Raw genomic sequence first — 26,140 nt, forward strand, 5'->3', positions numbered from 1 at the left:
TTTAGAAAGCTACAGTGATTTGAACTTTATCTTTTACTTTTGAAGTTCTGTTTATGCAGTAGAAGTCACTGTTCCTAAAATGCCACCTTCCTGGGTTTATATCTCAGTTACCTTTCTTTAAATTGCAAATTGGTCTCTGTTGAGAGGCAGTTTTCAGTTGTGTGTACCTATGTTATCTGTGACTTTAAAATAAAGTGTTTGTCAGAACGTCTTGATTATTGTAATACTATTCTTTCCCAGTTATTTGAAATCTGTTTTGAAATCTCTTATAACGTTAGAATTTCAGCTCTTCAAGAACAGGTCGTTCTGCTTTTAAAAAAAAGCCACTGCATTAAAAGAAAACAACAGTATTTCTGAATCTGTAGGCACGACATTAGGTCTTTATTGGTTGCAGCGTTTCAAACCTACTGACAACTTCACTCCTGGTATTTAGACCATTTGGAACACAGAATTTTTAAAGAATTCTATCATTTTAATCTAGCTGATTAGGGGAGCAAAAAGTAAGAACAGGAACAGAATTTGAAATTTTAGTGTAAAAGCATTTCAAACAGAGAAGAATTGTCAAGGAGACTCTTGTCTTCCACATTTTCGCAGCATTCAGGAGGTGGGGTAAGAAAGAATTAAGGCTTTCCATTTTACCCAAGAGGAGACATTACACAAGGGAAGAGGAGTTAAGAAGCTGCTCTTGAGAGCTTATATTGGTGGTTGAAACCTCAGTTCACTATGTAAGATGGACTTGGAAAGAAGGCCCAAAGGACAGCGCTTGCGTGGAAAGATCAGTGCCCTTACCTTGGAGTCGCTGTGGCTTTTAAGCTTTCCCCCACCTCTGCTGCCCATTTTATTACATACACTAATTACAGTGACAACTCAGGCTAATAGATATTGGGTAAAACTTTCATATGGTCTGTACTCAACTCCTTTTGTTCAACGGTTTTATATTTATGGGTTGGAGATGAGCTCTGTTACCAACTCCAGAAGCAGTACTTCAGCCAGTGCTCAAGGTGCCATGGGTAAGATCTAATAGCAAATTAAAAAGAATGAAAATGCTGCTCTCTAAAGTTACTGTTTCAGGAGTGGCTTGCACTCATGTAGCAGATACACCTCTTAGTGAGAAGAAACAAGGTAGTTTCTGATATAGCATATATCCACATTTTGGTTACTTGATTTCTTAAATTTTTATGTGAAATACTTGTTAACACATATGAGATATTTATTAGTTTTTCAAATAATTGCAATTCACTTCAGAAGGCTTTATCTTGGGAGTATAATGAATTACTACAGAGACATTTCGATGTTCCAGTTTTGCATAATTCTATATGTTGCTTTAGGCGAAAGCCTTGCGCCTTGGTGGACTATAAAGTCTGGATGCGCAGCCACTTCTGACAGCTTTGGACTTTTTATTGGTAATTACACAGATGGTGAAGAATGTTTTGCTACAGAGATGTTTTTAGAGAAAAAATAGTTTGCAAAAATAATTTACGCAGTGAATAACATTCAGAGTCTTTTTTCTCTAAATGCATCTTCACTAAGATGTACTATTACGTTATTGTAATGTTCTCTGAAATGGTATCTAATGATTCTCAATTTTGCCAGTCTAAAGGGAAGTGTTATTTGTTGACTTTTAAAAATTTTAAGCCACTTTTGGAATTACTGCCACATTTTACTATTTAGTTTTTAATGGGATACGTGCTCCCATTCAGAGTCATTGTAGAATTAATTTGTCTTCTGTGTCACAGGCCACTTACTTGTGTATGAGGATGTACAGGATGCTCTAACAGGACACGTTAGTGTGTAATAAAGATAATATTCTATATTGTTATACTAAACCACCTAGAAAACAGTCTGATAAGGAAACTTTTCAATTCATTATGTGAAATTCTGAGGACTGCTAGGCTATGGACAGTTAAAGGTGTAGTGTGAGTGTACTTGGCACCAGGAGTCTTTGCTTTTTGTCTGCCCTACCACATGTTGCAAATGAGGATTCTACCTTCTCTTGTCTCCTGAAGGCATTTTATCTTCACTGTAGGTGCTGTTAGAACATGACTGTGGGGAAATTAAATTGTTTAAGTTGGTAAAATTGCTAGTAGATGCATTTGTTAATACCTCTGAATGATTTTGATCACACATGACTGCGCAGGTAGCATAGATCTGAGACCTAATGCAGGTGGTACTGGGATTTTTGGGGCTATTACTACTATAATCAGTCGATTGTCTTGGTTGTCACACTGATAAACTAATGAAAATTGTTAGTAGAGGAGGTGACAACAAATTATGAAATGCTATCCTTTTGCTGAAGCTAACAGCGAAGTAAACATGATATTTTTCTGGTATATACTCTTCACTTCTAGTCAAAATCTGAGAATTTATAAAGAGAATTCACAGACTCATGCAGTTAAGCAGACCAAATATATTGATTTGGTATCAGACTGTCCTTTTAGTGGTTGAGCTTCAGTAGTAGTTACTTTAGATTAAAAACAAAATTGTTGAGATTGACACTAACTAATTTCCATAGGTGTCTTGAAACTCCTGTAGAGAAGTGCTAATACTTCTTGCTACAGCTTTTTACGCCTTGGTCTTCTGCTACTCCGTTCACCCTCACAGATGTGTTGTGGCAGAGTTAGGGGTCAGATTAGAGACACAGTTTGGTTTATATTTGGGGGTGGAGGGAGGGAAGGTGGTTTTGGCACCTGAAAAATTGGAACTGGTGTAAAAGACCGTTATCACCGTTATCAATAACAAAGACTGGCTCTCAGAAATAGCTTTGCAGACAAGCCAAACAGAAGTTCTGATTTTCCTCTGATACTGCACATTTCGGAAGTGCTGATGTAGTTGAAAACGTATTAAAATTAGCTATAGGAATACATTTATTATTGAATGAATTAAATATGAAACAACTGTTGCTTTTGCATGAAATGCAATTGTAAAGAGCAAGTACTGAAAATAATTACTCATAACATGAATTGTACCACCTTTGACTAAATGCATGTGTAAGCAGAAGGAAGTTTTTGAGGTTAACTGTCTGATCTCCCTTCACTGAGAGTTACAGTGACGAGCTTTCATGGATTTGGAACCTTAGTTTTTCTGTTATACTTTGAGAGATGATAGAATGTGTATTGACAAGTCTACTCTTTGTAATATTTTTGATTAAACTCCAAACTGATTGCTGCTCATCCTGTGCTTTTGTGGATCTTCTCTTGTAATTTGTTTGGTCTGATTTTTATTTAGAAATCTAACACCTTACCGTATCTTGACACATTTGTCATCTGATACCTGCTGATCAGATACCTACTGCTTGGAATTATGATAGTGTTTCTGATGGGGGAAAAGATACTTGCTGTGGGTGTGTGTTTCAGCTTGTCAGGCTTTGTAAATATATATGTGTTTATAAGCTGAGTTATCAGACTGTGAATTATCACCTGTTATATCTTGGAAGGGGATATCCCTGTGTCATGAGTTGTTTGTTTACAAGTTTTTATTTGGTTTTTTGTTTGGGTTTAACTGAGGTAAGGAATTTTTTCTAGAATTGCAGCAAGGATGTGGGACTAGAAGTCCTGACTTCTGAGATCAACAAAAACTTGGTTTTTGGTCAGTAGCTTAACCTCTCTGTCTCAGTTTTTCAGTCCATCAAGTAAGAATGCTAAAACTTAACAGTCTTACAAATATGAATACCCTGCAGGACATACAGAAATTAAATTCGTAGGTTTGCTCTGTAGATTTTTTACTGAGTTGTTCACAGCAGTTACTGAATGGGCAGCTCTACAGAATGAAAATCCTGTATTTCAGCTTTTGATATTTTACTGTTCTAAAATGAAATCTTCAGGCATTACTTATGACTTTACAGAGACTTACCTCCTTTTTGTAATTGCCACCAAGTGTCAGACAGTGTCGATCACATCAGTAACTTTAGTGGCCAAGCAAAGCTACCTGTTGGTAACTAGACTGTGACTAACAACTCGTGTGTGAGAATGCTCCAGTGGTGTAAGCCTAACAACTCTTGACTTGTCAGAAATAGAAGTGCTGTCTAGTAGGAGGTGTGAAAGAATCATTTTTCCACTTTTACAGCTCTGTTATTGATGAGACTTGAGCATCTTCCATACATATACTTTTCCTCTAAGACTTCTAGAATAGCTAACTGGCAGAAATCTAGACTTTTTTTAACGAATGAATTATTTATTCAAATAGATGAAATATATTTATTATTGTGTTCATCAGAGATAAATTTTGTGTAAATTGTAACATTTTCACCAAACAATAACATCTTTAAGTATAACTTGCATTCTGGGATATATTCTTGTGACTCTTTATTAATGTCTGCCTAAGTTGATTACATTTCTTCTTTTTTTTAAGGTAAAGCGCAAGTTAAGAGTTCAGACATACAAGTTGGAGACCTCATCATAGTGGAAAAGGTTGATATTTTTTAAATATATTTTAGAGATTAAAGATTCTTAACATGCTAATTAACTTCTGGAAGTATATTGAGGTACTTACCTGTGAAGTACTAACTAGCTAGTATTTTTAGTTCAAGTCTTATTTGAAAATCTTCGTAGAAGTCTATTTTTTGATTAATTATAAACTTAATTGAATGTAACCATTTACATTATGAATATGCCTAAAGTTATCTAGTGGAGGGAATACAGTTAATGAGTTAAATTCTCTGACTTGTGCTGTGGTGAATGTTCTAAGCTGTCTGATTACTGATACCTTCCTTCTGATGCTCAAATCAGTGTTTTTCTATGTCTGAAGCCTTTAAGGATAAGTTTCATTTATACATATGAAATATATATTTATATTATGTTATAATATATAAAATATATAATTAATATTAAAGTTAGTATATTTTTAAAATGAGAAAAAGCTTTCCAGTTTGATTGCAAGTGGTGAGTGAGAGCTGTGAATAGTTTTTCCCTCTATATTAGTGTTATAATAAAGAAAGCGTTGCTTATTTCAGTTGGATTTCTGGGATACTAAGAAATTGCTGTGACCTTGAAAGTCAACTTAATTTTCCTTGTCAGAGGAAGCTATTTTTGCTTAAGTTGATCCTGGAAAGGTGACTCATTTTCTGTGTGCCAGCAGGTGATTCCAATCGTGCTTTGTATTAGGAAGTAATCCGTAGAGGTGCTGAAAGGAGGCACCTCAAGTTGAAGCGTGTATCTACAGCTTTGTTTGAAGTGTTGTTTGGCAAATTGCAGCTTGGTAGAGTAATCCTTAGTGGAACCTAGTATAGGAGTGACGAGACTTTTCTTAACTTCTCGGTAGTTTTACTCCTATTTAGTGGAGTAAATTACTTCTGATAAAATCTTTCAGCAAAGATGGCCTCCTGATGCATTTTGTGCTTTCTTATTTGTTAACACCTCTCCTTTTACTTGGAGAATTTGGAGAACTCATAAATTGTTAGTGGATAGAGATTATTTTCTTTTTTCAGACATATATAAGAAACCATTCTTCTGTTTATTTTAGAAAGCTGTTTATTTCCTTTCTGTTTCTTTTATAGTCCAAAGAAAGTCTCATTTGGTTTGTTGCACTCAGCTTGATATATATGTAGCTTGTACTATTTATTTCTTTTTTTTTTTTTTCTTTCTTTCTTTTGTCTTCTATCTGTATCTGGTAGTTTCTTGGGCCTGTCCGGGCAGCATCTACTAGCGTATACAAATTAGCACTAATATGTCTAGTAATTCCATGTGCTTTGCCTTATACCTTGCTATCTTATAGTGCAGGTGAAGTCAGCTTGCAGCTGCTTACTTGCACCTATTCCAGATCTTCTAGGAAACTGAGGAGATATTTGCTTTGATTTTAATTAGGAAACGTTTTAGGGCCTTCTTAACTTGTAAACTTGGAATTAATTATTATAGAGCATAGGGAAGACTGTAGTGGTTACATTTGTAGTCTGCCTTCCCTGGAATTTACTGAGCTCCGTTAGTCTGAATTATGCTGGAACCTGGAAAACTGGAATTACTTTTGGGAATGGCCCAGTGTCCAGATGAAAACTGGTGACCAGTGGTGTTCCTTAGGAATCCGTATTAGGATCAATACTGTTTAATATCTTCATTAATGGCATAGACAGTGGAATTGAGGGCACCCTCCACAAGTTTGTAGACAACACTGAGCTGAGTGGTGCAGTCGACAGGCTCTGAGGTTTAGGATGCCATCCAGAGAGATCTGGAAAAGCTTGAGAAGTGGACCTAAGTTAACTTCGTGAGGTTCAACAAAGCAAAGTGCAAAGTCCTGCACCTGGGTCAAGGAAACACCCAGTGTCAATACAGGCTGAAGGATGATGGGACTGAGAGCAGCCCTACAGTGAAGGACTTGGGGGTGCTGATGCATGAAAAGCTGGACATGAGCTGGCAATGTGTGCTCACAGCCCAGAAGGCCAACAGTATCTGTTACTGCATCAAAAGAAGCATGGCCAGCAGGTTGAGGGAGGGGATTCTGCCCATGAACTCCACTCTGGTGAGACCCCAGAGCTTTGGTAGAGGTCCAGCTCTGGAGCCCACCGCACAGAAAAGACGTGGACCTGTTGGAGCAAGTCCAGAGGAGGGCCTCAAAAATTATCAGAGCTTCTATGAAGAAAGACTGAGAGAGTTGGGGCTGTTCAGCCTGGAGTAGGGAAGTCTCTGGGGAGACCTTAAAGGGGTCTTCTAAGAAAGACGGGGACAAACGTTTTAGTAGGGCCTGTAGTAACTTGAAAGTTGTATTTCAGTTAAAGCTCCCTCCTGCTCCAGCAGAGCTTTGTTTCCTTTAGGCCTAGCTGAGAGTGCCTTCAGACTAATTAAATGAAATGTTTTCTGGTTCTGTTGAGCAGACTATTTTGTTGGAACAAGCAGTTTTCAATTTCAGAGTATGACTTGTAAGCCAAAGAACCAGTCGTGAGTGAAATGTTCAATTGCTCACTCTAATGGCAAAGGAACAAGTTAACATTGTATTTGACTGGAAGATGCATCAACAGCATTTCTGCAGTGAAATTAATGACTTATTTGAGCTGAAGATCCATATGTTAACTAGTGACTGCATCACAAATACTAACAAGTGAAAGGCTTTTCTGTGTTTAAACTTTGACTATCTCCTGATTGTTGTCTGTTTTTTTAAATAGGTCTGATTAATTTTAAAGCAGCTTTAAGTGACTGAAATATGCTTAAAACAGCTTAGTTCCAAGTAATATGTGTATTGTTTCTACTCAAAATTCTGTAATGCACTAAAGCTAGAGCAGTAAGTGGCCCGAAGAGAAGAAAATATTGCCTGTTTTTAAAAGGCTAAAAGGCATTTCTTATGTTAGATGAAAAATTAGTCCCCTGCTACTTCCTAGGTGTTCTCTTTCGCTTGTGTTAAGATACATATTTAGTTGCCAGCGAGAGCACAGGTGTGCATAATGTTCCTAAATAAAACAATTGAAGGGCTGAGTTGAAGAGCTCAGATATTGTTATTTAGACATTGTATCACATTGACAGTTAGGATTAGGTTTTAGATGTGTGAAGAGGGCATAAAACTTAATAATACAGTTATTAATTATTAACATTTACTTAATAACATTTAATAATACAGTAATGTTTTAAAATGTGGAACGGTCATGCTTTATCTTAAAACTGAGACCTTTTCTTGAGCTATAAAACGATACAATTGTTTTTTCTTAATCTTAGGCGTAAAGTGAAATTAATCAGTGGTGTAAAGTAAAATATTTGTAAGGATTACAGTTAATGCTAGCATGCAGAATTTCACAGCATGCAAATGCAGGAAGGCAACTGGGAAATGTTTCTTCCCTTTATAACTCAGAAGCAAGCAGAAGTAGTTTAGTCAATAAGGGATATGGTTTATTACATGAATGGAGAAGAAAGCACAGTAAATGCAACATTCTGAGGGTCCATAGGTTTGAGCAGTTGTAGGGGAACTGGAAGAGAGACTAGGGGGTAGGAGAAGCTTATGTAAATAACAATTTTATGATAATCATAGAATGGTTTTGGTTGGAAGGGGCCGTAAAGGTAATCCAGTTCTAAGCTCCTTGCCATGGGCAGGACCACCTTCCACTAGATAAGGTTGTTCAAAGCCTCACCCAACCTGGCCTTGAACACTTCCAGGGATGAGCCATCCACAACTTCTCTGGGTAACCTGTACCGGTACCTCACCAACCTCACAGTAAAAAATTTCTTCCTAATATCCGATCTAAATCTCCCCTCTTTCCACGTAAAACCATTACCCCTCATCCTCTCACTACAATCCCTGATTAAGAGCTCCTCCCTATCTTCCCTACAGGCCCCCTTTCAAGACTGGAAGGTTGCTGTAAGGTCTCCCTGGAGCCTTCTCTTCTCCAGGTTGGACAAGCCCAGCTCTCTCAGCCTGTCCTCATATGGGAGGTGCTCCAGCCCTCTGATCATCTTCATGACTCTCCTCTGGACTTGCTCCAACAGAGCTATGTCTTTTCTATGTTGAGAATTCCAGAACTGGACACAGTACTCCAGGTGGTGTCTCACGAGAAAGGAGTAGAGAGGCAGAGTCCCCTCCATCGACCTGCTGGCCATGCTTCTTCTGATGCAGCCCGAGATATGATTGGCCTTCTGGGCTGTGAGTGTGCATTGCCGACTCATGTTGAGCTCTTCATCCACCAGCAATATAAAAACATCAGAAAAGTGAGAAAGTAATTTGAAAGCTATTAGAAATGGTGTTTGTCAAGTGAATATTGTAGCCTATATTGCTGGCAAGTATAGTTGTGCAGGGATTTTCTTGTTCTCCAATCTGACTGGTATTTCTGGATGGGATGGAGTTAGCCATGGGAACCCCAAAGCTGGGGGAGTGCTTATCTTCTGTTGCCCGTTGTCTTGCCATAGTTAGATCTCTAGGAATGAATCTGTAAGTGTGTAGCATAGACAAACCCTTGAGAGAAATGGAAGCCCTCCTTTCTTGCAGCTCTAATTCTGCCGAGACTTAAGCAAAACAATGTATTCAAGCCATTTTCATTAACTACATATTCAAATTTCAATATAGATCCATAAACATTTCTAGTGTCATCCCCATGGTAATTGAGATTACATAGATTCTCCATGGGTTTCTGAATGCTTAAAGTTATATGTGCTGTCATTTTAACTTGTTCCACTTTGATAAATATGACATGGGAGGGCTAACGTGATTAACATATTGCTGCTGTTTGTCTGTGGCAATGTACAACAGAACTTAATTTTCTCCATAATGAGGTGTTAAAAGAATTTTGTAGCATACTTGCCATCTGTTTCTATGTAGTCAGTCTTTTATAGTGACTAGGTACGTCTTTGCAGGGGGATCTTTACTCTCCAGTGTCAGCAATAATAGTGACAATGTTTTTTGGTATCTAATACTTTTGAAGTACCTGTCTCCCCACTTCCAAAGTAGGTGAAACCTGATGAAAAGCAATACATCAGTCTCAATACTGTGTGGTTTCTTGCTTTGGTTTTAGTTTGGGATTTTTTTTTCCCCAAAAGTAAAGATAAGACAGCCTCAAGCCTTCCCTACATGGAAGGATATGTTCAGCTATGTTAATTCAGAAAAGCTTACAGTGTTTTACAGAAACAAAAAACAAGCAGAGAGAACACATTAAAAAAAAAAAAACAACATAAAATCAAGATGCATTTTTTCTTAGTAAAATGTGAAAATGATCACACGACTAATTTGATCGTGGTCTGCAGCTTCCTCAAGGAGGGTAGTGGGGGAGGTGCTGATCCCCTGCCTCTGGTGACTAGCGATAGGAGACAAGGAGATAGAATGAAGCTGCATCAAGGGAAGTTCAGTTTGGACATTAAGAAAAGGCTCTTCAGTAAGAGGGGGGGTCAATCACTAGAGCAGGCTCCCCAGGGAAGTGGTCACAGCACTGAGCCTGTCAGAATTCAAGGAGAGTCTGGACGATGCTCTTAGTCAAATGGTTTAGTTTTAGGTAGTCCTGCAGGGAGCTGGCAGTTGGACACAGTGATCCTTATGGGTCCCTTCCAATTTGAGATATTCTGTGTTTTTCAGTTTTCTTGGGCATAAAGACTTGAATCTTGGATAGCAAGTACCAAGAGAATGTTTCATTTACTGAATGTGAAACAGAATTCGCTGTGGAAGTTGGTAATGATTTGTAAACACATGGTACTTCATTTGGATTAACAGAACTTCTGTTTAATTCAGTATTAGATCATTTGACTGTTGCTTTGCAAAATTTTGGGGTATCTGTCAAATATTTTGGCTTGTTTACAAGTAATTGGAATTTTCTTGACATGAAGCCAGTAACCTGAAACTTGTGTAATGGATTTATGTCAGAGCTGGCAGGGAAGCTGCAAAAATGTATAGCTAATCTATATGGAGACTGGATATCTGTTTAATTGTTATTGTCATGTGAGGAAAGATTTATTTAATTTTGAAGTTGCATTTTCCCTTTCATCTTTACTTCTTTGCTCTAATAGGTGTATATTCCGATATATTGAGGTTAATATTTTCACTGCATTTTTTTTCCAAATCTGAATATTCTTGGCAAAATCTGGGCTTAGCATGGATAATAAACTTCACTATATGCTAAATTATTTTCTGTTAGGAGACAAGATTAAAAAAAATGCTGCAGTTGCATTCTCTTCTAAGTGAATACTGTTGCTGTAAATGGGGAAGTACCCAAGGTTGAAAATGCACAATTTTAAGTTTTAAGGAGGGTTTTTTGCTAACCACATAGGATTTTATCTGTTTTTCAGCATTTCCAAATTTATTTGTTTTCCAAGCATCTTCCTTGAGACAATAACCATCTCTGTAGCCCTTCATGGCTACTCTGTACTGAGCATCCCACTGATAAAGGGTGCAGTTGGAGTTGCTTTCAGTCCAGCTACTGAGTTCATGTCATTGAGAGCGTGTTACATGGGCAAGAGATACCAGCTTCCAGGAGATTTAGGGTTTACGTCATTTTGTATTGAAAGCTGAGTCTATACCATACAGAATCTGGCAGTTGACTCTTGACAGATCTGTTTGGATTACATTGTTCCCAGTGGCACTGTTGTGGTGGTGTGTCTATCTCGGGAAGTTTCTTTGGAGTAATGGAAAACTGTGCCTGCAGTATCCAGGATGCTTTGTGGTCAGATATAAGATTGCTATACAAGTGTGGCTTTTCAGGAACTAAGTCAAATGTTAGCATTATTTATGGGAAAAGGCATCAGCTTCTTCAGTGGTATTGTCTGGTGTAAATACACATTTATTCTCCATTATGAGTGAGACTGTGAATTTTTTCACTCTCTGAACTAATTTTTATAGATAATCAGGTGTGATATTTTGAAGGTCCCACACATTCAGTGTCATACAAAGCAGTGTTTAATTATCTTGACGGGTGTACTTTGAGCTGTTTTGTTGGAGGAGACTAGGAGTGTACATACTTATACATTTTTTTTTGTGACCTGGTAATGAAGGGGAAGTGCTGCCTTCCAGAAAGTAAAAGATGGAGGGCTGAAAATCGGAAAATACGTGTCTGATTTCAAATCAAACCAATCTGACAATGCTGTGTTTCTTTCTGTTAATAGCAGTGGTGTTGTGCCCTTCAATGCTGAGATGGACTGACTTGACTCAAATGAATAAAAATATGCCTCTGTGATTACGTTGATTCTGTTAGGTGTTTTTTGAGTGTCTTTGCTCATGCGGTGGTCTGGGCTTTTGTCTAGATTCCTCTTGGGATAAGTAGGTTCAGGGCTGCTACATGCTGAATGCGCTTGAGTTTCATGTAAAGATAATTTTGAACCCATTACTTTTTTCTTAGTCTGTTACTAAGATGTTACTGTTAATTGAATTTGAATCTTCCACTTTGATAGAGTGAATCAAAGTGTTGTGACTAGGATTACCATTATAAAATTTACAGGCAGGATCCTGCATTCTGTGTTCAGTAGGTGAAATGGTCCATTGTTTGGTGTCTTGAACTGAAGTTTTCAGGTTAGCTTGACCCTCATCTTCATTGCTGTTTCTTCTTTATAAAATAGCTAACCAGTTTTCTATAGATAGTAGTATATGTGCAAAGTAGAGCCACAGTTGAATAATTATTGCTGTATTAATTTTGCGTTTTGATTTTAATTGGAGTATGAAATAGGGAACAATTGTGTAGTTTTGAAATTCTTACATACTGAACATACTTCCTAACTTTTATGTTGAGTAAATTCAGTCAGGTTTTTAAGGCTGAAATCTGTCATGTTCGTGTATGCCATGTGGTGGGCTTCGTCAACTACTTTTATTTTCTTTTCCAGTCAGACAGCTGAGCTCTTAAAAAATAAAAAAATGAGCCATTAGATATACAGTGGCTTTCAAGGCAATATCAACAGAGTATAACAGGAAAACCCAAAATTTATTCTCAAAGGGAGGTACTTTGTGTGTGAGAAATATTTATGATTATGTCCTCTGAACAAGTAATCTGACTTGAATATTCAGAAATACTTTTTAGCATTAAACTAATAAAACCATTACTAATAATCCACTGGGAATTCTTAATTGGTTAAAAGTAGTCTGTAATTTAAATGTAACTGAATCTTCATGTTTAGCTTCAGTATCAAACAGGACGGCATGTGGCATACTGGACATAAGTTGTGATGGAAGAAGCTGTATTTTGTTGTGATATCTTTTCTTGTTGCTCTATCCATTCCACTGTTCACTCTGGTCCCTGTCAACTTAGTCTGTCACTGTTTTGCTTTCCAGTCCTGTGTCTCTTTCAGATCTTTCAGATTCTCACATGTTGCTTATTTTCACTTCCCCGGTTTTTCATTCTTAAACCCTCCATTGTCACTGTGTAACTGGTGCTGGTAGATGCCTTATGAACAAGTGGTGGGAGAGCTTAGAATGTGTGTAGTTGAGAAGCAGATAGCTTGTGCGTGGGAGGGTGCTATTGTTCATTTTCTTTCATCTGCAAAAGCTTAGATTGGCCTTTCTGTGGGCAACAAAACATTAAAAACGTGATGTGATGCAGACAGTTCTGTGCTTGAAATGGGAATGTTAGAACAGTTGTTCACATGCATCTGACTATGGTTATGGCTTTAAGCTGTAGATACCGAGGAAGAAATTCTATTCATTTTTGTCTTTGTAAAGGAGAGGTTTATATGCACGTCAAATAGGAAAATGCTGTTCTCTGACTTGCTGTTTCCTCTGCATATGTTGTGTGTGTTAGAGAGAGGAAAATATTTGATATGCATAAGGTTTGCAACTTGGGCATCAAGACAGATGTTTTAGATTTCACTGGAGTTTTTTTCTGTTGTATATGCTAACTTGAGTGTCAGAGTTTTGCTCAGTGACATTATTTTTAAAAATATTTTCTATTAGATACTTGTGTTCTTGAACTACTGGTTTTAGTCAAGCAAATGTAAATGTGTTGTAGTTCTTAAGGTATTTATGATCACTTATAAAGAGCATCTGAAAGGATTAGCTGTTGTTTGCTTATTGTATAATTTTTTGGAATTATTGATTTTGGAATTGCAAATGCTGAATGTGAAGTACTGCGAGAAATCCTATTTTAATTGAGTTTCAATCCAAGTGTGACCTTTTGGTGATAGCTCTTACTGGACATTTGATTGGAATTCATTTTTTCCCTACTTACAAAAAATGTACCTTTTTTTTCCTCTTTTCTCAGAATCAACGAATCCCATCTGACATGGTGTTTCTCAGAACGTCGGAAAAAACTGGTATGTTTTGATAATTCAGATTGGTTATAAGTTTGTGGCTGCGGTAAAATTTTAGATTGTGCATTCTGGCCAATTTGAAATGTTTGTATAGGCTGATGGTAAGAGACCTACCTTCATCAGATTAATGGGAGAGGGTCTGTGTGAGAAAAACAGTATGCTTGGACTGTAATACTAGAAATCTTACTGTGAACTTGAAACCTTTTTAGATATTTTCCTCTAAATATTTGATTTTTATGAATAGTTATAACAAAATTTTTAAATAAAGAAAATATTAAGATTACATTTAAAAGACTATGCTTGTTTAATATGACTGGGCAGTATTTTAAATGTATTATGACTAATCATGATCTTGCAACATACATTTAAAAGTCATCTGATTGTATTTCTGAATTATATTGAAAATAACTGAAATCTGAACTTACTGATATATGATTAAAATATTTTTTTTTAAAAAAGTCTATTACAGTGATGTAAAAACCCTGAAATAACTGATTTTTTTAACTTAGAAATAGCACTCCCTGTTTGGTAAGTGAAAAAAAAAAAACAACAATTTTCTTGAATGAGAGAAAGAAAAGTACATCTTGTTAGCTTTAATTCTCTTCACGTGGTGACAGGAGAATATTCTTAATTTTTGAGAAATATGTATTTCCTTTATAGGAACACTATAAATAATAGCTGGTTTGAATAGAGCTTATTATTTGAAATTACTATTGGATGCATATAAATGCAATTAGTTTCCTTCCTCTGTATTACCATTTCTCTTCAGATCCTGAAGAACTGTCTGATGTTTGTCATACAGCACTAAATTTCACAAAGCTCGTAGCTGGGATATTGGTCAGTTTTGCATTACTGTCTACTTGGTATTTCACTGTGACACTGGAGTTCTATCGGATATTTTGGATAAAAGGCTATATTGACAGAGATCACTTGCATGAGAAGACCAAAACATTTCTGATAGCCTACTAAACACCACTAGAACTATAGATCTGTTAAAAGAAGCAGAAATTACTGTATGGTTACTGTGCCTTGCTGATGATTTTCAAATGCTGATTAGGTGTGCTAGATCATTTATAACCGATCTGGACTGACAAAATTTCCTAACAGTCTTTATATAATCTCCATTTTGGTTAACCCCCCTCTTGTTCAGGATACATAGGCTTTTCTTTTTATTCCCTCCCCCAGTACCACATTCTGTTAAAGCACATAATGCCTCTGATAACTGAAATCTCTTGGATCCAGTATGATTATGAGAGGATTAATAATGGATTTTTTTGGCTACTCACATAATGTCATCTTTTCCTACTGATCCAAAAACTGTTTCAGCTGAAATCATAGCTCCTAGAAAAGTAGAAAGTAGGAGGAGTTCTGCACCTGTAGAAGAATTACTTTAAATTGGATCACCTGCATGCAACATGTAAGTGACAGAAGGTTAATGTATGTTCATCTGGAATTTTCATAGCCGTTAGTAGCTTTGTTGGATTAGGTGTTGCATATCTAAGCATTTGGAAGCAATCATCACCCACCCCAGTAGGAGTATGTATCCGTTCTAATTTCTTTAAGCTATATGTGTGCAGTAGAAATGCATAGGGAACTTGGTGTGTAGCATTTTGCAGAGTTTGCTGTTGTAGGAGCATTGAGAACTCTTCGTCTGGTGAGAGCTAGCTCACTGTCTTTTATCAGGATCCTTGCAGCAGTTTACTTCAGATGCATTGTCACTGCTGGAACAAATGAACAAGAACAAGATGAGACAGTTGCCTGGCTTGGAACAAAACAAGTTCTTAAGTGTTTTGCCTATCTGCACTATAGCATGTTTTCCTCTCTGTTAATTCTTAAATTCCTGGATTTTGTTTGTGAGGTTAGAAGACACTGTGTAGTCTCCCTTCGCAGTATACTGTTGGTTGAAAGATGGGGCATAGGTATGGTTATCAGTGAACAATACAGACCAGAAACACATCAGGGCAGGATGCCTCTGTGGCTTGTCTGGAATAAGGACTAGACAAGTTAAACTGTCTCTCTGTTGCAGTCTAGATGAGGGAAGGTCAATGGTGTGAATCCCTATGTCAGACATAAGTGAAGAAAAAGATTTTTAAAAGTAAAATTCATCAAGTCTAATTCAGTGTTTAAGCCAACTTTCTTAGAATGTCTTGGAATGTCATTAAATTTTTCCAGTGAGAAGCTCCATTAATTGGCTATTTGTAAAATGAAGCTACTTTTAAGTTTATCATGTTGTAACAACAGACTTTACATAATTGATATTTAAAAAATTCTTGTGATCACTTTGAAAGATTTGTGTACCAGCTGTGTAAATGTTCAGTATGATGTAAAGTGAGTAAAGAGGAAATTGAGTGAAATCTTCCCAGAATTCTGGTATAAATTATTTTAAATACACTTCTACTACACATGGAATGTGATTTTTAACATTGAAAAAGCGGTTTCTGTAAGAATGCAACAGGTTAACTAGCTATATTGGTGTTCCATTTCTTCAAAACCAAACCAACCAAACAAAAAACCCACAAAAAACAATCCTTGGAACTTCAAGCATATGGCAGTAATTGTTTTTTGACTGAAGAGTGAACACTTACATCTGTAATTGTTTGTTCCTGGATATTGCAGTTTTGACTGGTTTAGTTTATAGCTGACACTTTAAGTACTTTGTAAAACACATTAAGTTTTGCATGGTTTTATGATCTATATGTAATTTTATTTTCTCTTCTGTGTAATAAAACCGTTTAACTATAACTTATTACAATAAATTTATAAAGAGTAAAGCAAAGAGTTTGAACTAACCTTGAAATCCAACCCACTCTGTAAACTTTTTTTTTGGAACAAAGTACTATTTTCTAGCTTTAATAGTGACACTACTTATTACTGTAGTATGCAGCACTGCAGTGTCCCGTATCTTCAGTCAAAAAAGAAGTATGAGTTATAATTGAGCAGTTGACAAAATCAACCTACAGCTATTCTGGCCGGTTTTCCCGAAGTGTGGTTCCATGGAAGAAATGAGAGTGTAGCATGTGCTTGTTTTCCTTCCCTTCTACTTCCCATCCCATCCACTCCTCCCAGTGCACTTTTAGCAATGTTTAGTTTATTTTAGCTTATTTTAGCTTATTTTGATAAAACTGAGTTCTTATTAAATGTGTTTCTTTTTTTGTTACTTTATCAGGTAAATTTTCTTTTAGTTAGAGTGTTATCTTCATGTAATCTGATATAATGCCTTTATGCTAATTGTGTGCATGTATCTGATTTCTAAAATCCCTATGTTCTTCTAATCAGACTTTTTAGAAAACTTAGTCTAAAGACTCATTTAGATGGGTCCTTGTTTTGTATTCATGTTTGGCAGTCTGTGGCATTGGTGTTGCTGTCTTTCGTGAATGGAGGCAGCTAGATGTCTGCTTGAGTTTACAGTTAGAATTAATGTCCAGGCAGAGGTAGAGCAGAGTTCTCTCTTCAGAGGTGATTTCTTTGCTGCTGTCAGGCTCCCCATACAACAGAGGTTTCCAAAAGTTCTCCATTGGCTTCCAAAATAAAATTTAAAAAAAAAAAGAAAACCACAACCCAGCAAGACCTTTGGAATAATATCTTTATATTTTTAAGGTATTTAGAAGAGTGAAGGGGAAGGTTAAGGCTGAAACTTGAGTTTGCTCATCACATATGGCAGAGGTGACAAGCCATTTGGAAGATCTGTCCTATTGATCTGTCTTCCACCAGAATAAAGAAAATGTTTTTGCTGAGGCAGCTGCAAAAAATGGTTTAAAGGTTATTTTCATTTACTGTATGAGTAGACGTCACGCCAAAAGCAACTGACAACCTTAGTGAAAGGCTGTTATGCAAATGTAGGCAGGATCCGTGTTATACCAACGGCAAGCTCCTGTAATTAAGCTATAGACGCTAAGTGGACCTCAGCATAGTTCACCGGTTCTTTTTTAAATTACTTGGCAGTTTCTTTATGTTTTATTTGTCCATATGCCATCTCAATTATTGATCAAAGGGTAGTGGGACACTCCAGACATCATTGCATAACTTTGATTGTCCACAGGAACTGCTGACTGAAGCAGGTGTTAATGACTTAAGCATTGTGGGAGTATTATCGTAGATACTGTTTGTAAAAGAGGAAAAATTTCAAAACTCCTTCCTTCTCTAAGCTAAAATTCTTGTCCTCGCCTCATGTTGTTATCTCATGGTGCCTCAATTCAGTGACCAGCTTCTGATCCAGTCAGATGTTCTATGCTAAAACATAGACGCGTTCTGACATGAACTTGAACTGGTCCTTCATGAATCATAGAACCTTCATGTTGGAAAAGACCGCTTGGATCATTGAGTTCAACCACTTGAAAACCTGGTACATCTCTTTGCAAGACTTGGTATCTCTGAAATATTTGTGCTCTGTTAAATTTCAAATGTGAAATTCTGAGAGGAACACAAATTTGATAGGGTTGCTAGTGTCCAAAAGAATGAATGAAGCTTAATGTTTTTTTCCTTCAAACTTTTCATTTGCCCAACTCCAGTAACCTCAGATTCTTATTATTTGTGGGGCAAAAGCTGGCATATATGGTGGCTGGTTCTGAGCTAAGCACATGTTGACTTTTTGCTATCAGTTTTTGCTAGGTTGAAAGTAACCAGGAGAAAGATGGTGTAGCAAAATAGTTTTCTAGGTGGAAATAGGGCTGATAAGGCTATTTGCTAAAGGCTCTGCAGCCGGATGCACCAAGGGATAACTACCTTTTGGGCTTCTGACATGCTCCATACATGCTAGGACTATGAAGAATTGTTTGTGTTCTGTACTACTGCCAACTATTTAGGCCTATGACAGACTAATCACAACACTATTATGATGGTGAGGTTTGATAGCAGCTGGTTAGGAAGGGTAAGAGTTATCAATCTCTTGATTGATAATTATCTTGATTAAATAAGAAGTATTTAATCTTAGTTAAACCCTTTGGTTCTTGAGGGTTCCCCTTGTCACAGATAATGCTTTGTGATGGTATGAAAATTAGAGCTGGATTTTCTCTCCAGCCTTCTCTGATAGAAACTTTCAAAGGGTAAAGTAAAAGCGCTTTCACTGGTCTACTTCAGCTTTCCTGACCATGATATTTGACCCTTATACATCTCTTTTGCACAGAGTTAGAATTTTTTGCAGGCACTTTCTATTTAGAGTAACAGCCACTGCTTCTGGAAAAAAATACTTTTCCCAACAAACAGTACCACATTAAGATATTACTCTTCTAATGATTTTAAGTGCATTTTAATGCATCTGCCACTGTGGACTTCTCAGCAGTTACCAAATTGGCAAAAGAATATTTGTTCTTGTATTGTTAGAGGTGATTCTCTAGAGTGAGCAACTCTTCCTGGCTGTTCAGTTCCACTGCTGTCAAGTATGCTGTTGAGCATTGTCATAAAACATTTTTGTCTTTGTCTGTCTTTAAATCAAGTATACAGTATTTTACTGGTGTGAACAGTCCAAAACACCTACAGTGGAAGCAACAAGGAAGTGAGGAACCATTACAAATTTTCACAGTGCTTTGATTGTGAAGAGCCTAACACAGCCCAGGAGATTGGTAGCTGCCTCTGCCACAAGTGCATGTTCATAGAATCATTAAGATTGGAAAAGACTTCTTAAGATCATCAAGTCCAACCATCAGCCCAACACCCCAAGTGCCATATCTACAGTCTTTTGGAACACCTCCAGAGATGGTGATTCAACCACTTCCCTGGGCAGCCTGTTCCAATGCTGCACTCTTTCAATGAAGAAATTTTTTCCAATATCTAGTCTGAACTTCCCTGATGTCATTTCCTCTTGTCCTATCACTTGTTACTTTGGCAAAAGATCCCAACACCCACCTCATTACGACCTCCTTTCAGGTATTTTCAGATAGTGATAAGGTCTCCTTGAGCCTCCTTTTCTCTAGACTGAACAATCCCAGTTCCCTCAGCTGCTTCTCCTAAGATTTCTTCTCCAGACCCGTCACCAGCTTTGTTGCCCTTCTCTGGAAACACTCCAGCAACTCCATGCCCTTGTAGCAAGGGGCCCAAAACTGAACACAGTATTCAAGGGGTGACATCACTAGCGCCAAGGGGCATGATCACTTCCCTGGACCTTCCTAGCCACCTGTCAGCCAGCACCCCCAGGTCCTTCTCTGCCAGGCAGCTTTCCAGCCACTCTTCCCCAAACCTGTAGCACTGCATTTGGTTGTTGTGACCCAAGTGCAGGACCTGGCACTGGCATTGGTGTATGTTAAACCCGGTGCCCGCCAGGATCCCCAGGTCCTTTTTGCCAAGCTGCATTCCAACTCAGTGGTCCCCAGCATGTACTGGTGTAGGGGGTGTTCCTCGCTGGGTGTGAGATTTTGTACTATTTCTTGTGGAACTCTGAGGTTCTTGTCAGATGTTACTCCAGCCTGTCAAGTTCAGTCTGGACATCCCCAGTTACATAGATCAGTTTCTTGAATTTCAGTTATGAAACTCTTTAAGAATTATATGTTTACTTATGCACAGATTACTAGTCATAAACATGTTTATATTTTTCAGTATTGTAACAGGAAGAACAATCTCTCTTGTATTAAAATTTGTAGTTAAGAACTCTTTTCTTGTAATTGACAGCAATGGTATGAGTAAAATGTAGGAATAAAACAGGAAAATAATTTTTCTTCTGAGGCTTTGTAGCAATTTCTTGCTGTAGCAATAGAACTGCCTCAGATGTGATTTTTTTTTTTTTTTTTAATTTTAGCCATTTCACTGGCATAAATTATGGAATGCAAGTAAGGGCTAAGTCATCATTCCTGTAGCTTGATTTGCTGCTGAAAGGAACTCTGAGTAAACTAGTAAAGGTTTACTCCAGAGTCTACCCTCTCAAACTACGTCTGCTAATTAAAGAAAAGAGTTATTTTGAAAAAGATGAATGCTTGAGCATTTTTCCACAGAAAGAGGGCATTGTGTTGACTCATGTGTTTTACTGGTCTAAAAGATCTAGTTTTGCGCTTGATTATGCCAATATTAGTAGAACGTTGCTGTCTTAATATAAAACTCCAAACTCACTGCAAGTAAAAATATAATAATAGTGATGCAAGCAGTATCTGTTTATTCTAGACAGTTAGGAATAAATGCTTTACAGACAACTTAGCTGTTTGGGCCCCAGCCTGCTTTGGAACTTCAGATATTTAAAAATCAAACAAAAAGAAAAAATGTCAGATTGAATTCAGTTGTGCAACTGATGTCACATTTTATCTCTTTATAAAATCAACTGCCATGGTATAATAAGGCTGAAGGAGTTGTGTTTGTCACATGTTCTGGAATTTTCTATTATGTTTAGAAAACAAGCATTATAAAACCTACCTGTCTGGGAACTAAAATGCATTGAAAATCTATTGCTATAGAGAATGATAAATGACTAGAATTAAGTTTTGCCCATACGGCCAGATAAAAGTTTATCTTCAGGGCATGAGTAGCTGCCAACAATCTGTCCAAACTACTTTAATCTGTTTCTGTGCTTCAGTTCCTATTCCTTTTTTAACATTTGATTTAACTCAGGCTTGAAATGTTTTGGTATCTACTTTAAGCCACTGAGTAATACTGGTTCTATGTGATCAGCTCCTTCTTTAAGATAGATAGTATGAGCGTTGTGTGGTGGAAGGAGGAGGTCTCAGCAGTCATTAAACTCCTAATATTATTATTCTCTCTATATCATTGATGTAAAATTACACAGTAAAATGTTAGTAGAAGACATGACCATCTATTTAATTCCCTGGTTATTTTCTTTTATTTTTTTAATGAATATTTGGGTGACTAGCACAATGCATGTGTTTCATTAGAACTGCAGCAAAATAAGCAGTAGCAAAGAAATATTTTACTTTTTTCTTTTTTTTTAATAGAAAACAGAGTTGTAAGAGTTGAACAAGTTGATCTGTAAGGAGGCAGTGTATCGCTTTAGGCATAAATTTGCCTCTTCCCACTCCCCACTGATAATGCATTTCCCTAGAACTGTAGAGCATTTGGCATCTTGGCTAGAGTAGCAGTCTGAATATCTTGAAATCCCGAGCAATCCCCCCAGTTTTGGGAAACAGCTTAGGAAAGCTGTAGGTGAGGATCATCAAAGCAGATCTCAGAGGCAGGGCAAGTCAGGGAAACAAACTGTGTGTGCATTTATTACTGATAAGCTATGGATGCATTGTTGAAGACAAAGAAATAACTCTTGCAGAGGTTAGGTTCAAGAATTCCTTGTGTAGAAACTGTTTATAATACCTTTCCTGTAAAGTGTTGCGTTATGAATTATTAAATATCATCTTTTTCTTCTTTTAGATTGTTTACTTTTGTGGATTTTTTTGGTTTTTTTTTTCTTTTCTTACATGAAGGTGTTCCTAGGCAAGCTCTAAATATTGACTTGGTAGTTATTTGAAACCATTGGAAAACATCTCTTGGTGTTCCTCACCTTTATTATGAAAAAGGAATTTCTCCATAGCTTATAAAGTTTTGATAATTAGGTGTAATGAGGAGTGCAGTAGTTTTAAAGTTGCCTCACTAAAAATTTATAACTTATCCTCGAATCAGTCTTCCCTTCTCCTAAGGGAAGGCTGGCTTGCACATCTGAATCTGATTCTGACTTTCATATGGGGCTTGACACTTGTGGTTGGCTGGAGTTGGAATGGAAGCTTGTGTAAACTTGAACTACCTTTGTCCAGCAACATTCCTTCCAGTGGTAGAATCTAGCATGGAGCATCCTGCCTTGTAAAGAGTATGCGGCTGAGGAGGGCACTGGGTTCTCCATACAAGTGCTATGGCTCTTGTTGCCGTTCTGTGATTGCTCTTGGTACACGTGAAGGGTACATGAAACCTAGCTCAAATATTTAACTTCAGTTACAGTTCTGATTGCAGGTGTCCATGTAGCTTCCTTTATAGAGGCTTCCTCTGTCTGTCAAGTAAAAAGAAATTGGAAAAAATAGAATGATTTTTACTGTAATGAAGTCCAGTGATAAATCTTTGCAGCTGGGTCTGTTTGCTGGCTCCTCTTTGGTAAAGGAGAGCATTCTTTTCCCTGCTAAATTTTTAACGAAAGATTTATCCTCTTGTTTTTCACGTCTATTGTAATCCAATGGCTTTGTCAACTCCTTTCACTTGTGCTTTTTTTGTGTTTAAGCTTTATGAGATACCAAGGCTTTGATTCCTACTCCTCCTAATATAGTTAATGGTATAGCCTTCAAGTTGATTACTATTGCTGCTGCTAAAATCTTCAAGACTAAATATGCTTTCGGTGGATTCTGGTAAATTTGGCCATACGCTTTTCTCAGCCGTCTCTCTTTCCTTGTGAGCTCTGCTTTCACCAACAGAGAAAGTGCTCCGTAAGTCACCTACAAGCACTCTTCTTTGAGGTGTAGATGCATATGTATATTTTGCATTATTGGTCTTTAGAAATACTTAAGTGCTTTAGGGAGGTTGATAGGCAGGGCAGGTTCTGCTGTGCTGTCAGAGCTGTCAAATCAGAAAGCATATTTAATCAATATTCTTAAAACATTTTCAATGTTTTGAACTTGTACTTGTGGCATCAGTGGTCATGTGTGCTTTGCACTATGATTAGAAAATTGATTTTGATTTTTCTACTGAAATTTAAGTCAAAAAAGAAGGAAAGCTAGTTTAAAAATTCTGATTCCATTTCTGTTGTAATAGGCAGCAATTTAATGATTGTACTGTATAACTTCTGCATATCTAACTGTACCTTGTAAGAGGGATCCTATTGAATCTTTAAGCAAACATGTAGAACTTGCATTTGGAATAATTCTCATAACTCATTTTAAATAAGTAGCAAATTTCCAGTTGTAATTTTGAATTGAATATTTTCCTCTGAGAGCCAAATGAGCACTATGTGTTAAGGACAGAAAAATGGAAAATGCCGGCTGAACTCAGTACTTAGACCAGAATATCAATTCAAATAATGAGAAGATATCAAACCAGATGGTGTTCATGGAACAGCAGTTACGAAATAGGATCAGTGTTAGACAATTTCCCTGTTTTAGTTGGGCCTTAAAATGGTTTGCAGTGGAACCTCTTTTGTGTTAAAAAAACAATGGAACCTCTTTTGTGTCTGGTTGCAAAAGTTTCAGCTTCATCCTTTTTTGCCTGTCCAATGTGCAGCATATTTTGTATCAAAGTAGTCTGTAATCTCAGTGAAATCACCTTCCTCTAATAGGTTACAGTAGGTAGGGTTTTTCTCCTGCTGTGTTACAATTACTTCTTCTAGCAAATATTTTCATCCTTGATTCATTTGAGGGAAGATATACTGCCTACTGCTCGTTGACAAACATGCAACTAACTTATTTAGTAAATGTTACTAATATGTTGAAGATTTAAGCAAAATTGGTTGACAAATGAATGAGCAAAACTGAAAATATTCTCAAAATTCTTGGATTAGAATCAGGCGATATGTTTAGATCATTCATGGGACAGATCAGTATAGGTTATTCCAAGGCTAAGAGTTAAACACCAGTAAAACGACATACGAAAGCAAATGCATAAACAGTGAGTAGTGTCAGTGAAAAATACTCTGGTGAATGTATAAAAATAATGTTAATAGTGACACCTGCCATGTACGGTACTGATTTGAATACCGTTACAAACTGGTATTCTGGCCTCTTTCATCTTTTTTGGATCTGAAAAGTGAGATTTTTTTTCTGTGTTCTAAACATTCTATATGGCAGTGGTTTTGATTTAGTCATTAAACTGAAGATGTAAATAATTCACATCATCTTTTTTCTGTATCACTGAGTTTCTCTAAAAAGGGATTACCTACTATACATCAGAAGAATAATAGAGCAAAGTGCATCAAATCCTATTAAATGGAAAAGATAAATTAATGTTTTTGAGTGTCCTTCTGTGTATCTCAAAATAATACAAATCAGTAAGTGAGAATTTGGGAATGTGCATATGAATATACACGTTTGGGTTTTTTGCTTGGAACATTGTTTGCTATACATAAGAGAATTCCATAATGTTTTTAATAAGAATAGAGATAAAAATTCCTAAAGCGTACTGAATCAATATAGCAATTCAAAAAAGATGCAGTGTGATCAACTTGGATTAAAAGCATCTGTGTACTTGTCAATAAGGAACTGTGATGAGTTGGGGTATCATATTGACTGTGTATTAATACATGGTATCCTATAAGACCATCAGCTGATTGTTTAGAATGTAAATGAATGTTGATGGATCCAGTGACTGATGGCTTAAATTCCAATTAATCAATTGCTTCATTGGTTTCTTAATTCAGATCAAATATCTCAAGTACATACAGTTCAGTCATGGTCTTAAGAGAAATGAATGCTTTAAAACTCATTTAACCACATTAACCATAAATGTCACTACATTTTTCAATGGCATCCTGTGCGATGGCATTGTGGCTTAAATGTTTGGGGTGTTTCAGGTGTCTTGGGTGTTTTTCCTCTTTAGAAGCTATCATAATTGAAAGCTTCTTGTTACAGTAGTACATGAAACTCTGTACTCCAACATGTCCTCTTGGTGCTGCTATTCATCTTGTCATCAGTTTAAAATTTTCATGCATGGAGTCACTTAAGTAATATAAATGATTTAAAATTAAGTTGTTCGTAAATGATGTGGTATTAGGTGTGCAAAGTCAAAGTCCATTTTTCTTTTGTTGGGTATTTTCTAGTAATGCATCTCTTTCAATGCTTTTGAGTTAAAGGAGGAAGGCTGGTAATACTACCAGACAATATATAGCTGTTTATGACACCACAGTTTGAAGTACTGTGTTTCCCAGTGATCCATCAATTAATTCATCAACACTTGACACAGGCTCTTCACTGTGACACTTATACCGGTTGATCTTAATTTGATTGCCGTTAAAACCTTCCTTTCCTGACAACTGTTGTCAATTATACAAAATAAAATCAAGTATTCATAAGTAGGCTGTAATAGGATATAGACAGACAGATTTAATAATTCAGTTTTGCTGAGGCTTGAAAGGCATTAGTTGTAGCTGTTGTTCTCATTTGTAAAAAATTCATTGGATACAGCTCTGGAGAGAGAAGGCAGACATAATTTTATTTATTTAGATTTGACTGAGAAGAATCCAGACGTGTAGTGGTGGTTTTGCTTTATCTCTGTGTAAAAATAACTGACATGAATTCTTACCAGTTACATATTATAGAAAGAAAATGTAATTTAATTTTACAGTTTTACAATTTTTTTTCAACTAATTTAGCTGCACACGCTGTGTGGTTGTTTATTGATAATATATCTGTAATAGAATGTGGGATTCAACCCTGCATTTATGCAGGCAAAACAATTCCTTTTCAGGACTGGGTTGCTTGGTCTTTAATATGCTTGTAAAATGTGCATACTCCTGCATATCTGCTACATACAACTCAATTATAGTTGCTTCCTTCTGATGCATCTTCGGCACAGTGTAACATTAAAATGTGTGCTATGGCACATTTGAATTATACCTGTAAGTTCTCTTTAGTGCTTACTGGTAAGTCTCTTTTTTTAAGCTTATTGATACTTGGCAAAAAATTTGC

General features: G+C 36.7%; 1 protein-coding gene across 4 annotated transcripts in view; it reads left to right on the forward strand.

Moving 5' to 3' along the window:
* The window catches only part of ATP9B (ATPase phospholipid transporting 9B (putative)), a 163,819-nt gene that overhangs the window by 36,382 nt on the left and 101,297 nt on the right, over positions 1-26,140 (forward strand). For all 4 annotated transcript variants that reach the window (XM_054057837.1, XM_054057836.1, XM_054057839.1 and 1 more), the window contains exons 6-7: positions 4,348-4,406; positions 13,571-13,622. In XM_054057837.1, the coding sequence (XP_053913812.1) occupies positions 4,348-4,406; positions 13,571-13,622 (111 nt within the window). The remainder of the gene's footprint in view (positions 1-4,347; positions 4,407-13,570; positions 13,623-26,140) is intronic.

This window comes from Cuculus canorus, chromosome 2 (genome assembly GCF_017976375.1).
Source record: "Cuculus canorus isolate bCucCan1 chromosome 2, bCucCan1.pri, whole genome shotgun sequence".
In the NCBI taxonomy this organism is placed as follows: domain Eukaryota; kingdom Metazoa; phylum Chordata; class Aves; order Cuculiformes; family Cuculidae; genus Cuculus; species Cuculus canorus.